We start from the raw sequence: 13,042 nt of genomic DNA on the forward strand, positions 1-13,042 counted from the left end.
AAAAGATCTAACATGTAACTGGTTTATGTGATGTTCTTTCAATTAGCCATATTCCAATAAGTCTCAGTTTTAATTTCATAAGCCTCAGAATTCATTTGGCTTTGGTGAATTCTCCTCCCCCTCAGTAATTAACTATTTAACTGTGACTAATGAAAAAAAGAAGTCAAATTGCATATTGGTTTTATCAGCAGTAACAGATAATTAATTAATCACTCATTCTATTGAAATTGCTTGAGTGTAATTAAAGAAAAGTAAATAATCAGTGCTGAGTTAGCTTTCATTTTCAGATTTCTATATGCTTAACTGAACACACATACATATAAGTGCCTGCATTTCTTTTCATGATAAATACTCTTTGGAAATTTTTGTCTTTAATTATTTTCAAGCATTTAGAAAGGTTTATGGCAGTTTGTTAAACAAACCAAAAATGCATAATGGAGAAACTCATAATAATAACTGGAGCTGCACAAGTATACAGTTATAAATGGTAGCTCATAACTCCATATTTAAAACTACAAAGTGGTATCATCACAATGAAGAAAATTATAAAATTTTTCATGTTTTGTTGATCTATACTGTGTAGATCATAAAGTATTTTTCCTCCTAAATTGTCCATCCACCAAATATGTTTAAATGCTACAGAGTAGTTCCTATTACAACTATCAAAAACAGTGAACCATTTTAAGATCATACTGTAGGAATCAGAACTGAATGGACTGAATGCGTGTTTAGCCTTAAGACTTCTCTTTTCCTAACTCTAAAAATATCATGCAAGTTAGAAAAATATGTCTATAAGGATAACGTTTCATCCTAACCTATTTTAGAAATTTAGGATCATTTTGGTCTGTATTCTTCCCACGGATGTGGGAGAGTTAGACTCCCACCCAAGAGGATTAAGCCCACTCAAACCCATCAGGTTCCCAGTACTCAGGTGCTTGAGCCTTGCTGACACGGGCAGAGGGGCAGGGTGTATCTTTGCAGGCACGCAGGGATGCCTTGTGCTGAGTGCCTAATATGGGGACGGATGTGCTGGTTCGGCACCAAAGCCAGCCTACCCCGGGTTAGAACCTCATGGCTGAGATAGCCTTGCATGAAGGCAATTGCATGAAGGCAACGAGCCAGATGTAGTGATTTCTCTAAGTTCAAGAGATGAAATGCCCCAAGATATGAAATGAAGGGCCCCATGTCTATCAGGCATCTACAGATCAGCAGGTGTTTCTCATACACTGATTTCACACACCAAGTCTCCCTGCAAGGTGAGCAGTGCAGTCTGTGCATTCAAAGCCCTAAGTCCAGCAGGACTCCCTATGGTACCATACACACTGCAGTACACAACAATCTTTTATTTTGTATTTTTTAGGAAAACGATTGAACTCTAAACTAAGCCCTGCTCTTGCACAGAGACTGCAGTCTTACTTGTTCTTTTACAACCCTGTCGTTTCTGTGCCTCCGGGAACTCAGTGGGAGCTGCTGACTCCATGGAGCTGATCAGTGGTATTTTGCTTCATACAACACAGCAGTTCATACCTCCTACTGACTTAGGCATTGTACTACTACGTTCTTCCACACTCGAACATAGCTGTAGTCTGTTCTGTACTCACAAATCGGCTATAACAGATACATGTATAAAATGATACTAAAACGTTGAACTAAAAATAAACCTTGCTCATAAAAGCAGTTCTTTTTTTCTCATCATGGAGATGATCATGCTGGTTTGTATTTTTAGTGTGATTTTCAAAGACTTGCATAGTCTGCTTTACAAATATTGGATTTTTCTGAGATTATTTACTAGTCTGTAAAATTTATGGATAAAAAGACATCCATTACTCTATTACCTTCAGCACTGTGGAAAAGTAAAATAATTTTGTGAAAGTAATGTAATGTCTCTTGAGCTGAGCTAAAAACACTTAGGAAAAAAAAACTTCTCTTCTCCAACATTATTTATATTATTTTTTTTCCTTCTGTATTTCCAAAAGGTCTCTTGCACTAATGCATTTCAATGGCACTCAATTATGCAGCCCTATTCTAACTCTGCAAATGTCCTCACTTATGGCTTCCCATTATTGGGAGATACAAACTATTTATGTTAGATAAAACTAATTATTAAATTCCTGCATTGGCCAAAATCTAATGCCTATAGCATTTTTCAAATAGTCTATAACTATTTTTCAACAGTGTCTCTGCATTTTCCTGTTGGTTTTGTTTGCTTGTTTGTTTGTTTGTTTGGGGGGGGGGGTTGGTTTATTTTATTTTACTTTATTTTATTTTAGTGATAAAATAAGAGAATAGCCTCTCTTATCCACTTCTAAAGTACCAATCAGTTCTTCAGTAAAAATGACAGAAATGAGAAAGAATGCAATGGTAGAAAGATTGTATCTCACAAAATTCAAGCAAATCAAGAAAACATTTTGCTTGGAGACTGATGGTTGAGTGCATGAAAGAACAGACATGTCTCTGAAAGAAAGCAAGAAAGTACCCTTGTGGTCAAGTTAAAAAGTACCCTTTTATCCAAAAGCTCATTTACCCTAAAGCTCATTCAGATGTGACAGTGTACGAATAAATACAGTATTTCCGATGGAAATTTCAGTACTGTATGAGTGGGTTATCTGAGAAAGAAACTAAAAATTAACTTTCATTGTGTTTGGAACAAGGACAATCACAAATGGGAACGTGGCGCTGTCCCTGAAAGCCAAACTTTTCTCACATTAAAAAAAAAAGTCATTCTCAAATTCTCTTTTCCCTGGTAAAGTATTAAAACCCATCGTCCTTTCAATCTGACTTTCGCTCTTCAGCAAGCTCTGAGGAGGTTTGGGCTCCCGGCGGCCCGTAGTTTCCCTGGCAACCGGCAGGAAGCGTCCCCGGGAGCTGAGCCGCCCGTCCCGCGGGGCCGTCGGAGCGGGGACAGCGCTGCCCCCGGCCCGACGCTCCACGGGATCAGCGGGAGTTGTAGGAACGGGAGAGGGGCCGAGGGGAGCAGGGTGTCCCCCTCGTTCTCGCACTGGGTCTGCGGATGTCCCGCGGGGGCCGGGCCGGCGGCTCTGTGGGAACTCGCCGGAGCGTCTCCGCTGGAGCCTCTCGGCAGTGACGGCGCTCGAAGCCCCGCGTCTCCTTCTGCCTCTGCCCCAGCTGCGCTCGGGAGAGTTGGCGCTCACCAGGGTAAGGAAGCAACCTCGCCTTTCAAATCCTACTGACTTTAGTTCTGCCTGCCTTAAGTGGCTTCTAGGACCGAACTCCAGGCTGCACTTTTCCTCCTTTGAAAGTAGTCTTTTAGAGGTGTTTTCCTATTTCCTTTTAAAGTGTCTGTCCTTTACTTGAAGTCTGTCATCTACCAGTAGATGGGTCACTTCTGTATCAGACCTCGTACGTCGCTTGTTTGATTCACGACTGTACTTCAGCCGTCTGATCTCTCTGCAAACACGTGTGAGTGACTTTCCGAGCTCATGACTACACAAGGGCTTTCATCTCTGAAGGTTGAGACCTCCTTATGAAGAGTACTTTTCCTGCTCAGTGCCAGTTCCACCTCTGCCAGTATATTGCCTCAGTTGCGTTTTTACAAAACCATTATCACTGTCCTTACTACTATCTTCATTTCTGTCCCAAAGGGCTGACACTGTTCCTGCTTATTGTCACACTTTTTATCATTTACTTTTTGTCATGGTACAACCACTGACTTTTCTAGATTCAGTTGTTAGTTAAAAACTCAGTAAAGTCCTTGACATGTATCTTGACTACTTCCTGGGAAACAGAATAAATTAAATACATCTGAATTACTTTTTAATACTTTTCTGAGAAAAATATTTATGTTGTTATTAGCAAGCTGACTGTTCATATTATGAGCAATTGTATATTTCAAAGGCTGACAGTGATAGCACTATTTTGTGATATATGATGCTACTGTCAAGGACTTATCTGGTGTTTTTATAGTAAAAAAAATATTTTGATTCTTATTTTTCTGATAGTTAAAAATATGCCTTGTAACTAATGTGATTAGAGTTTAATGATAATAAGCTGGCATAAAATCAGTAGATTTGCTTTCTGTGTTATTGTTTGTCTGTTAGGGCTTCAAATTATTTCTGGTTTTAATGACTTGCATTTTACCGAATAGTTCATGTAAGTGTCATGTACGTTTTTGTGTGTTCTGAAGAGACTTAATTGTCTATTTGTGGTACGCTTGTTCTTTTAAAAAGACTGTCACTGGAGACAGGCTGCATTCTGGAAATAGTAAGATAGAGAAGATAGGATGTACAGTGGGTGAACTGATTTGAATCACTATTTCTGATTAAATCATCCATCAAGAAGTATTGATTTAAACTTTCAGGTTTAGTTTTGCTTTGTATTTTAGCTAATTTGGTAATCATTATTATATGTTGTTTCTTGACATTCACTAAAACTTAGGTGCTAGATTTAATTCTTTACACAAGTCATAAAGACATAGCATATCTACACAAGTGCTGGGACCTTATAATTTTTTACCAGAAACAGAAACAATCCTGAAGATTTCATAATTTAGATGATGACTGGGGAATGAGATGCTGGAAAGCTGTGGAAAAGGTCCTGGTCGACAGCAGGTTGAATATGAATCAGCAGTGCCCTGGCAGCCAGGAGGGCCAACCCTGTCCTGGGGGGCATCAGGCAAAGCATCACCAGCCGGTCAAGGGAGGGGATTGTCCCGCTCTGCTCTGCACTGGTGTGGCCTCACCTTGAATATTGTGTGCAGTTTTGGGTGCCACAATATCGGAAAGATATTAAGCTATTAGAGAGTGTCCAAAGGAGGTGAAGGGCCTTAAGGGGAAGCCGTGTGAGGAGGGGCTGAGGGCACTTGGTCTGTTCAGCCTGGAGGAGACTGAGGGGAGACCTCATTGCAGTTACAACTTCCTTGTGAGGGGAAGAGGAGGGACAGGCACTGATCTCTTCTCTGTGGTGACCAGTGACAGGACCTGAGGGAATGGCCTGAAGTTGTGTCAGGGGAGGTTTAGGTTGGATATTAGAAAACTTTCTTCACCCAGAGGGTGGTTGGTCACTGGAACAGGCTCCCCAGGGAAGTGGTCACAGCACCAAGCCTGGCAGAGTTCAAGAAGCATTTGGATGATAGTCTCAGGCACATGGTGTGAGTCTTGTGGATGGTCCTGTGCAGGGCTAAGGGTTGTATTCGGTGATCCTTGTGGGTCCTTTCCAGCTCAGCATATTCTATGATTCTGTGACAAAAGTACGTGACTGGAAGTCCTGTTTGGAGGGAAGAATTAGAATAACCAAGCTAAACAAGGACTGTATGTGCAAGAGTCTGGCAGAGATTAGGGCAGGTGGCTCATAGAGCTGTGGGTGTGTGAGTAGCATGGCAAAAAAAATCTGCCTCTCTAGTTCATCCTGATCTCAGTATTTGGAATTTAATCACATTTTTGACAAAAACAGGTGTCATCAACTTGCTAAAGGTGATAGCTGGATGGCAAGCATTTTGCTCATCCTTGAGGCAATGTTTGTTTCTGTGTATTATTTAATTTGCCTCCTATAGTTTTTGTTTCTATGTAGTGTCATTTCTTGTTCACAAAGGAATGTAATTTCTTATTTACTAAATTGTTTTTTACCATCCAGAATGCACCATAGCATAAATTACTGAACATTAATAATATTCAAAACCAGCATTTTCACTCTTTTAGTTTTATTAATATTTGAAAACTTGTAATTTTCCAGGAGTAATTTATCTTGTTCATCATAGTGTCAGACTTGGTATGTTAAATAGGTAGAGGACTATTAATTTTATTAGGGACACTTTAACCCAATTACATACATATATAGTGACACATGTAGCTGGTGCATTGACATTTAGAAGATAAGTGTATCTAAATCAGTATTTAAGGATGTAAACAGAAGGTTATTTTTGCACTCTTTTAAAAAAAATAAAAGTCGTTCTTCTTACGTGGAATTGGAATTCATTTTCTGTGTTCTTTCTTTGCTGCCTTACATTTCTGTTCTCATCTCTTACTGATTCTGCATTGGGTTTTCTGTGTCCTGAATGTACTTGCGCTTCTCTTCATTTCTTCATCCTGGCTATTCCTCAGATTGTTGCTTTCTTCTGATGTAACTGTACCCAACCAGCCTATTTCACTCTGGGCTCTTCTGCTGAGCCCCGTAATGCTGCTTGCATTCCTGTAGGCTACCTAAAGGCAGACTGTAGCTAATTCACTTTAGCTGCAGGTCTCAAAGAACACAAGAAAAGGGGAGCAGGTTAGGAAATGTGTGCATTTGAAAGACCGAGTGACAAGACTGTTAAAGTTATCCCATGCACTGCATAGGATGTATAAGAATAAGCCTTTGTTTCCTGGTGCACTTATTCAGATTTTCTTGATTGTTTGTTCATGTCAGTTTTATGGCCTGAGGATTCTAACCCTCGATAGTTTGTCATATAGGAATGAAAATTGTTTTATGTTTTTAATATTTTTTTATTTTAGGAAGCAATGTTCTAAGAATGTCATCACACATCCAAATAAAACCAAAGACTGCAGCACAGAAAAGCAAGACATCCTCTCCTTTACCATGTTCTCCAGAACCTTCAATTAAACCGCAGCCAAAGCCTAGTGACAAGCTGAATCCTAAAACTATCGATCCAGTATGTATAGGTGATGGGGGGGTTGTTTGTTTAAAATCCATCTCTGATTGGAAAAAATTTCCTTACTTTATGAAATGACATGCAGAACATGCTTCCTCTGGTCCTGTTTTTTAAATTTAAATTAAACTTTTGTTATTAATCATACATTCCCTATCTTCTAAACCAAATGCCTGAGGCATAACATTGTTTATTACATTTTTAATAAATGTGTTTTGGTACAATTGTGGCTTGCATGGTAACTGTTATCTTCTATGTACTATTGCCCTAAAAAGAGATTTAGAGCTAAGAGATAAAGAGAGTTGGTTTGGTTTTTTTTTTAATATACTTCTAAACTTTGAGACCTGCTGCTTTAGAGGAACTTATTGCAGTTATGCAATGAAACTAAGAATCAGGCAGCATCTTGAAGATCATCAAGACTTCTTGAAATCTAGCAAATTAATTGCTGGTGAGCATTATATGAAACTCACAATTACTGTGAATATGTAATACTTAGGAAAAATTTAGGGTCTTGGGAGCAGAATAATGAATGGAGTCGCTTATTTCATGGAAGTCACGTGCCTGAAGAACTAGCATTGAATACATGAATTATAGCTCACCACTGGTCCACATAATTTGACAATTAGTAATGTCACAGGCTTTTTGGAAAGTGAATTAAATGCAGGAGTAGTTGGGTGAGGTAGTAGTTTGCAATAAACAGAGGCAGAATACTTTAATGTGGGCATCTTTTTTACTTTAAATCTTTTTGCAAGTAGCACAATGACTTAAATTAAGCTATGAACTCATCAAATCATGCAAACAATTTTAATGATTTTAATGTAGGTTCAAACACTCAAAAGATAAAAATTAAGATTTCATGGTATTTGCTTTTAAATGCTTTGTGATAAGGTGTTTAAAATGGGAAGCAGCATTGAATGATCATGCTAATAAATAACACAATGGTTCATATGCATAGGAACCGTGTATATGATAAAAAACAAATTTGTGCAGCTTTTCTACCTGTGAAGCTCCTAGTTTCCTTCTCCAGTGAGTTCTAGATTCTCACCCAGTATGAACCTCCCTGTGCATTTCCAGTGCCCTCATACCATCTTGCCCAATTTTTGGTATTTCTCCCACATCTTGCCACCTTGTACTTTTGTCTATACTCAGATCAAGATGGAACTGCATAAAACTGCCTTCTGCATGTTACCAATATAAATACAAGAGCATAAGGAAAGTGAGAGCTCCTTAATCTGTTAAGTAAAGAACGTGTAAGGCTTCAGTATTAACATTTGCAAGAGAAAATAGAAAAATAAGGTCATTCCATTGGGAGAACGCCGATTCTACATTATTTATTCATTTTAAAAACTCCCTAGCCAGACAATTCTGAAGAGCAGTTTTCTGATAAGTGTATCAAATATATGTTTTCCACCCCATACCTGCAGTTCTTTTTTTATTTATTTGTTTTAGAATCGTATGACTAAGTTCTTTTTTTGGAAAACTGCATTTTAACATATTTATAATAGTTATAAAACTTTACTGTTATGAATAAATAATGCTCCTTCTCTCTGTCCTTGCAGTTTGGTGCTTATTCTCGACCAACATCTGCATTTGCTGCTACATATGCTAAAGGAGGCATTCCGTGCAGGTGTGTAGGGTTTGTTTAAATTTTTACCAAATATATTATGAAATTCATCTCTTCATGTTTGATATTTTAGTTAGGTTGCTTGATTCCATTCATTTCTGGAAAGATTTCTAATGCTCAGCTCTTTTCAAAGCAGAAAGCAATTTTCCATGCCTTTGAAATTGTCTTCATTTGGTTTTTTTTTTATGCTGTATTAATACTAAAACCACATTTTTAAAGAATAGTTAAGTTTTTGCAGACTTGATTTCTCCAGGTAATCTTGTTTAGTGCCATTTTAGTAAGTAGACCTCTTGCAGCCTTTTTCATCTGAAGTATTTAGTATGACAACATTTTATTGAATATTCCAATTCTGTAGTTGTCAGCAATATCAGATATTAACAAAAATACTTGTAAGTAATAGTTTATGGTGTTTTAAATTACTTTTGGATAGCCAATAAACATTTTAGTGTTTTCTTACTCGGATGCAGAATTACTTTACAAAAATTTAAGTAATCATTAATACAATGTACATGTGTTTCCTTGTATAAAATAATCATTAATATATAGCCTTTATCTGTATCTTAGGAGTAAATAATAAATTCCAATATGATTTTCTTTCAGTTTCAACTGATTTCCCTTACCATTTGAGGAAAATGTTTCTTGCTACTTATCAAAATAAGTAACTTTGCAAAAGGAGCGTCTTCGGTGTTGGCATGAGAGGCATCTATAATTTTTATAACCTTTATTTTCTGATTTCTGTGTGATTAGGAGCAGAATTTTGGAAACTGCTGTATTTTGGGAAATTATTATAATTTCATTGTTAAATACCATTATACATACACTAGGTTGGACTTGATGATCTCAGAGGTCTTTTCTAACCTAATTGATTCTGGGATTCTGTGATTTCGCTAAGGAGAACATGAGATTGTGTATATAACACAGTAACACTACAAACTAATTGCTGATACATTTAAAGCGAATAGTGGTAGTAATAAATTATGTATTCTTATATGATGATTTGTTAAAACTTTGTTCTTTATATAGGTTAGTGCATGGATCAGTAAAGCACAAACTGCAATGGGAATGCCCTCCTGAAACTGTTCCCTTTGATCCTCTCCTTGTAACACTGGCAGAGGTAAACTCAATTTCTTGCAACATTAAGCATACAACCATTTCCTAATTGCAAATGTCATTTATTAACAATCTAAGCTAGCTAATTTAGGCTCACATACTAGGGAAATACAAAAAAAAATTTGTGAAGATCTTGTATGAATGAAAACGGTCAAGAGCATTGCTATTTGTAGTTCTTTAGTTAGAGCATTCTGAGAGAGCTAGGTAGAGCTGTTTAATCTTCAACATACTGGCCAAATGCAAGACTGCATCTCAGATTTCCAACTGCTGAATGAAATCTTCAATCCATTTGTAGTTTTGCAGGTTCTTTTGTAAACTAAATTGCTTTGATTATTTTTTTATATTAAGCCTCCCTGTTGAAGTAAGTGTGTTCTTCTCAATAGATTGAACTAGTACAATGAAAATAGCATCCTGTAAATAAACTGAAGAACAGTACTATGCATTATGTTGAGGCTTCTATTTTCTCAGAACCATCTGTGACATTTATCACCAAGTATGTTTCAGGTGTCTAAATAAATGATGAATCCAATGCTGTAGATAGAATAGAGTGCATATCCAGAGGTGGCTTATTCTTTTTTTTTTTTTCTTTATTTTTAAAAGATTAAACAAAACTGTCAATTCCTAAAGTAACATAAAGCTCCTATTGTGGAAAGAACAAAGGCTTCAACCATTGCCCTTTAAATCTTTGAGTTCTGCCAGTCAGGCCTTCAACACTAGAAGGGCATCTTTGTACCATCAACAAGTTTTTGATGTTACAGAGAGGGATGTGTGGTGGGGGGCATCTTTCCTTCCATAGTTCATCTTCTATTTTTTTTTCCTTTAGGGTACAAAAACATAGCCTGCTCTTGTTCCTGGTCTTGTTGAAAAAATACCTTGGGTAGTTAGATTAAAGGTAGTACACATATTGATTCAATAGGCAGTATTCATAATGTGAGTTTTAATATTCAATGCTCCAAAAGAAAAATGAATTAGAATATTCTGTGAGGAGAGTTGTACTGAGTGGCTCCACATGGTGGAGTTAGTGTACTTTATGTTTTGAACTGATCTGACAAAATCTAAACATTATCTTGCTGCTATGTGGAACTTTTTAAATGTGTTTTTGTTTAAAAGAAGGCACACTATTAAGAAACACATTTTACATTTGCAACAGGGACTAAGAGAGACAAAACATCCCTATACATTTGTTTCAAAGGAGGGCTTTAGAGAATTACTTCTGGTTGAAGGTGCTGCTGAAAAAGCAATTCCCTTGTTGCCTCGTCTAGTTCCAGTCTTAAAGGCTACACTGGTATGTCTTACTCTTCATGAAGAGATTTTAATGGGTTTGATTTTTTTTTTGCTGGCAAGAACTACATGGAAAATATTAATGTGATAAATCTACTGCATGAGTTTTGGTTTGGGGGTTGGGAATGGTTTCTCTTTCTCTTGTAAACCCTGCCTTGGTTTATTAGCTAAATATGTATTTAACTGTAAATTCAAATGGGCAACTCGTTATAGCTATATGACAATAGCTATGGGCAAATTTTGTGGAAATGTTCTATTAAAGGTCTGTATATAAGCGGAAATAAATATATGTATTTGTGGTGTTTTTATACATCCACATGCAAAAAACAGAAATGAAGTGAAGTAAAATGGAGATGGAATAAATAATCATCTGTTACATCTAACAATTCAAAACATGCTACAAAGGTAAAATAGAATATGTCAATGAGGAAAAGGGAAGAACACAGTTAAAATATTTGTGGTCATATTCTTAATTTTTAAAATGTTTTTAACTTTTCTATTCCTTCAGAAAACAAAGTGAGATATTGGCTTCAAGGGTTATCTTTTTTGGCTCTTTTTCATATTTTTCAGAGCCCTTTTCTGGTTCAGCAAGTACCTGTTCTTTAATCTAGTGCTGTTTCAGTTTTGATTTTATAGAGATTGCTGAAAGCTTGAAAATTCTTTGTGATCTCAAATCAGAGGTGTAACAGAAGTTCAGAATTCTGTGTTATCAGTATATTTGATTTAGTTTGAAGACAAAATTAGAAGTAGTATTCTTACCTATTCCTCAATTACTGTTACTCATCTGATAATTTTTATTGTTGTACTGCTTTGGTATAAAGTCTTCTTAAACCTTCTACTGCACAAGCAATCTATCACTTCTAGTTAAAAAGAAAACATTCAGGTCTCAAATGCTGGAGTGAAAAAAGAATTGTTTAAATAAACTTAAAATTTAGTACAAGAGGAAAAGTGAATAATTAAACCATTAGAGAACTTAGGGATGGAAGAACCTTCCCATGGGAGAAATAAAGATGACAAGGAACCCTAGAAGTAGATAAGAGTTAGATAATTGCCGGCAGGTGACAAAGGTGTAGAGAAAACTAAATGAATTGAGGCAGAAAGTCATTGGCTCCACTGTTTCTCCAACAAAGGAAGTTATTGTTATGAATTACATAGAAATTACATTGAATAATTACATTTGTAAGTAAAATGGTGTCTCCCCATTTCAGCATATCTGCATTTGAATGGTTATTTCTAATATGCTGTGAAATACTGAAATTGTTGGTGTAGTAAGCTGTTTTGCATGCCAAATTTTTTTATTTTATCAATACTAAATTGTAGTTTCCTTGTCTCAGAAGAAATGCAAGAGTTTTGCTGACATTTTGTTGATACTTTTGGTTCTACTTTAAAAATATACTTCTGTTTTTAAATGTGGCCTCTGGAGACTAATATTCAGTCCTGTTGTACTTGTATTTCTAAACATTATAGCAATTGGCAATTGCACAGTAATTCTAGTGTTTAAAAATACTACATGCAATCATAATGCAGAAATTGCAGTTTAGAAAAACTTTTGTGTTTGTGTGAATATTACTGATAGGGTTTTCTTTCTTCCCCCTCTGAAGGCCCATGCGGATGATGAAGTATTTGGAAGGGGATTGGATGCTTTAGTTCAGCTGAGTGCTGTTGTTGGCCCATCTCTTAATGATCATCTTAAACACCTACTCACAAATGTAAGTTCTTAATGCTGTAGTAAAAAATCCTTTGTATTGTCATGGTACTTTTGTTGAGATGTTTCCTGTAATATCTGCACAGATACAGCGGAGGACTCAGCAGTTCCATGAAAAGCACTATTTCATATATTCCTCTGAGTGAGTCCTTCATTCTTTAATAATATGGTGACTTATAAAGTTCTAGCAATGTCCAAAAACTGTTGTTAACATAAACTGGAGAATAATGGAAGTATAGGCCCGAGGAGAAATAGATGCTATGTTTTGGAGGAAAGTTTATTACCAAATGAGTTTTCCATTTTGTGTGCGAACATTTTAACAAAACTGTGACAGTTTCAATAAATTAACATAAGCAAATATTCCCACTTCTTTCAGATGAGAATTCCGCTCAAAGAAGTTTTCATTAAATAAGCTTAGAGTAGAATTATGAGAAGTATTGTTATACTGAGTCCTTCTGAGGACATCCTTCCTCTGTCAGACGGGCTTTTCATGGTTTCATTTAGCCTGCTTGCAAAGTGCACTTTTACAGCAAAATAAAAGGACCTTTTTTGACATCCAGTGCAGAAGAGAGAAATTGCAGCAGTTTTTTTTAAAGTATTTCCACTGTAATAAATCTCTCAATGCATGTGAAAAATGTGTTAACTTTTTATGTAGACAGCCCTTTAAGAATGACCTTTTTTTTAAGGTTGGTGCTTCTTTCGAATTTGTTTGTTAAAAGAA

At 36.4% G+C, this 13,042-nt stretch overlaps 1 protein-coding gene across 5 annotated transcripts in view; it reads left to right on the forward strand.

The window, feature by feature from the left end:
* Nucleotides 1-2,855: 2,855 nt before the first annotated feature.
* PACRGL (parkin coregulated like) overlaps nucleotides 2,856-13,042 on the forward strand; it is a 34,288-nt gene continuing 24,101 nt past the window's right edge. For 4 of the 5 annotated variants that reach the window (XR_005562705.1, XR_003539383.2, XR_005562706.1 and 1 more), the window contains exons 1-6: nucleotides 3,078-3,156; nucleotides 6,447-6,604; nucleotides 8,161-8,228; nucleotides 9,249-9,339; nucleotides 10,486-10,620; nucleotides 12,218-12,325. Coding sequence is in view for 1 of the 5 variants with exons in the window: in XM_027713753.2 (XP_027569554.1) it covers nucleotides 6,464-6,604; nucleotides 8,161-8,228; nucleotides 9,249-9,339; nucleotides 10,486-10,620; nucleotides 12,218-12,325 (543 nt within the window). In the remaining 4 variants the exon portion in view is untranslated. Of the gene's footprint in view, nucleotides 3,157-6,446; nucleotides 6,605-8,160; nucleotides 8,229-9,248; nucleotides 9,340-10,485; nucleotides 10,621-12,217; nucleotides 12,326-13,042 lie in introns of all 5 variants that reach the window. The other variant, XM_027713753.2, reaches the window with a different exon arrangement.

Source organism: Pipra filicauda, unplaced genomic scaffold (genome assembly GCF_003945595.2).
Source record: "Pipra filicauda isolate LSUMZ 115617 unplaced genomic scaffold, ASM394559v2 scaffold153_size1761393_pilon, whole genome shotgun sequence".
Classification (NCBI taxonomy): Eukaryota; Metazoa; Chordata; class Aves; order Passeriformes; family Pipridae; genus Pipra; species Pipra filicauda.